Below are 2,470 nucleotides of genomic sequence, written 5' to 3' on the forward strand. Positions count from 1 at the left end.
GCTGCACACCTACCTCCCAGGAGGGGCTGAGTCACATCTGGGAGTGGGGGTGGGGTGCGGCGGGGGACAGGGCAGGGAGCGGCCAGCCTGTGACAGAACCTACAACACAGGCGGGCGCAGAGAGCAGGAGGCTTTATTGAAGGAGATACAGAACCGGGCGAGGGCGGCTGCCGTCAGCCAGACCACAGCCCTCATCACCCCAAACTGTCAGTGATCCCTGGACGCCCCTCCCCGCCCCCGTCCCCGCCCCCGGGACCCTGGACAGCTGGAAACACAAAGGGATCTTACCCGGCCTCATCAGAGGTGCCCAAGAGGGCCTTCAGAGTTCTGTTCTGGAGAGGGCTGGGGGACAAAGGACAGCCCCTCCCGGGCAGTCACTGGCAGGCCTGTCACACCCGTCCGTCCATCCATCCACCAGCCCAGTCCGTCTGTGCCCAGGTCGTCCCTCGTCACTTGCAGCTCTGGAGCCGGGTCCTGTGGTGCTTCTCCTCGGTCAGCAGGGGGATGAAGGTGTCGCTGTGGGAGATCTTCAGCCGGCTGCTCCAGCTCAGCCCCTCCTTCCCGGCGGGCTCTGGGGGGAGGTTGTCCAGGTCGCCACGGGAGCCCCCTGTCTTGCCCTCGCCCACACTGCTGGAGTTGAGCTCCATCAACTCCAGCTCGTGCTTGGCTGCCGTTTCCAGGACTCGCTGCTTGTTGTAGTATCTGACAAAGTTGTTGATGATGGGGTGGATGGGCAGGGCAATGGCAATGACCCCACACAGGAAGCTGATGGCTGCATTGAGCTTGCCCAGGGTGGTCTTGGGGTAGATGTCACCATAGCCAACCGTGGTCATGGTGATGATGGCCCACCAGAAGGACTGGGGGATGCTCTTAAACAAGGTCTCCGGGTGGCTCTGCTCCATGGTGTAGCCCAGGGCCGAGAAGACGAAGATGCCCACGGCCAGGTACATGAGCAGCAGCCCCAGTTCCTTGAAGCTGCGCTTGAGGGCGTAGGTGAGGGTCTGCAGCCCCGAGGAGTGGCGCGCCAGCTTGAAGATGCGGGCGATGCGCATGATCCGCAGGGCCTGCACCGCCTGCTGCACGTTGGTCAGCTCCATCATGCGGGCGCCCAGGTGCGTGAGCGTGAAGCTCACGTAGAAGGGGAGGATGGCCAGCACGTCCACGATGTTCATGAAGGACAGGGCGAAGTGCAGCTTGTTGGGCGAGGAGAACAGGCGCAGCAGGTACTCCAGCGTGAACCAGCCGATGCACGCCGTCTCCACGTTCTCCAGCGTCGGGTGCTCCACGCGGTTGCCCTCGGCGTCCAGCACCTGCAGCTCGGGGATGGTGCCCATGCACATGACCACCGACGAGACGAGGATGAGCAGGAAGGACAGGACGGCCACCACCCGCGCCGGACACGAGGACTCGGGCTTCTCCAGGAACTTCCAGACGCACTTCTGGCAGCGCTGCCAGCGGCCCTCGGCCGTGTCCACGCCCAGGTCGTCCAGAATGAGCTGCACGCGGCGCGCAATCTCCTCCAGCTCCTCGCGCTTCTCGCTCAGGTGGCTCTTGCAGCAGTCGTCCAGGAACTTGAGGTCCACCTTCCAGAAGTCCATCTCGTTCTTGAAGCAGATGGGGCAGATGCCCTTCTTCATGTGGACCTCCCCAAAATAGTACACCTCAATGACACACTTGAACGCGTCCGGGTCCCTGTCGAAGTAGAACTCGCGCTTCCCGGGGTCGTAGTCGTCGCACAGGGAGAAGATGGTGTCGTAGCCCCCGGCCAAGCAGTCGATGAGCTCCGCCAGCCGGGTCTCGGGGTACCGGCTGAGGAGGTCTCCGTACAGCACCCGCCGCACGCCTCCCACGTTGACGACGATCTCCATGTCGTCTCCCACCCGGGAGCCCCGGCTGCCCGGCTCCGGGAGGCTGCGTTCCCCGGCCCCGTCCATTCTCCCGGCGAGGGCCCGCGCGGCCTCGGCTCCGCGCCCTGCCGCCGCCGCCGCCGGGGGTCCGGCGGGTGCCGCCGGTGCGCGGCCCTCGGGGAAGCCCGGCCGGCGCCCGCCTGCCTGGAAGCGCGGTCACAGCGGGCGGCAGCGGGCCGGGGCGCGCCGCGGGGGAGGCAGGCGCCTGGCGGCGGGGCTCCGGGCGGGCATCCGGGCGCTGGGGCGCGCCGGCGGGGGGCTCTCGCGGCCACCGGCCTCGCCCCGAGCGCTCACCCCGGCTCCCGGGTGGCGCGATCCGCCGCTTCGGCTCGGCCTCCGGCTGGAGTGGGGTCCCCTCGTGGGCGGCTGGCACCGTCCTCCGTCCCCGGGCGCGCGGGTCCCCGCGTGCGACCCCGGCGCGAGACGTGCCCCGCGGCCGCCGGCCCCACGCAGCCCGCCGAGGTGTGCGGAGAGCAACTTGGGCTTGCTGTGCCCGAGCCGTTTCCAAACACAATAGGAATTCCAGCCTGACGTCAGGAGCTTTTCAAACTGTACCCTCTTCT

At 67.4% G+C, this 2,470-nt stretch overlaps 1 protein-coding gene across 1 annotated transcript; it reads right to left on the reverse strand.

The window, feature by feature from the left end:
• Window positions 1-266: 266 nt before the first annotated feature.
• Window positions 267-1,937, reverse strand: KCNF1 (potassium voltage-gated channel modifier subfamily F member 1). Its single transcript, XM_007195650.3, has one exon. The coding sequence runs from the start codon at window positions 1,932-1,934 to the stop codon at window positions 450-452; it is 1,485 nt and encodes a 494-aa protein (XP_007195712.2). The 5' UTR covers window positions 1,935-1,937; the 3' UTR covers window positions 267-449.
• Between the last annotated feature and the right edge of the window lie 533 nt (window positions 1,938-2,470).

The sequence above is a fragment of the Balaenoptera acutorostrata genome, chromosome 12 (genome assembly GCF_949987535.1).
Source record: "Balaenoptera acutorostrata chromosome 12, mBalAcu1.1, whole genome shotgun sequence".
NCBI classification, from domain to species: Eukaryota; Metazoa; Chordata; class Mammalia; order Artiodactyla; family Balaenopteridae; genus Balaenoptera; species Balaenoptera acutorostrata.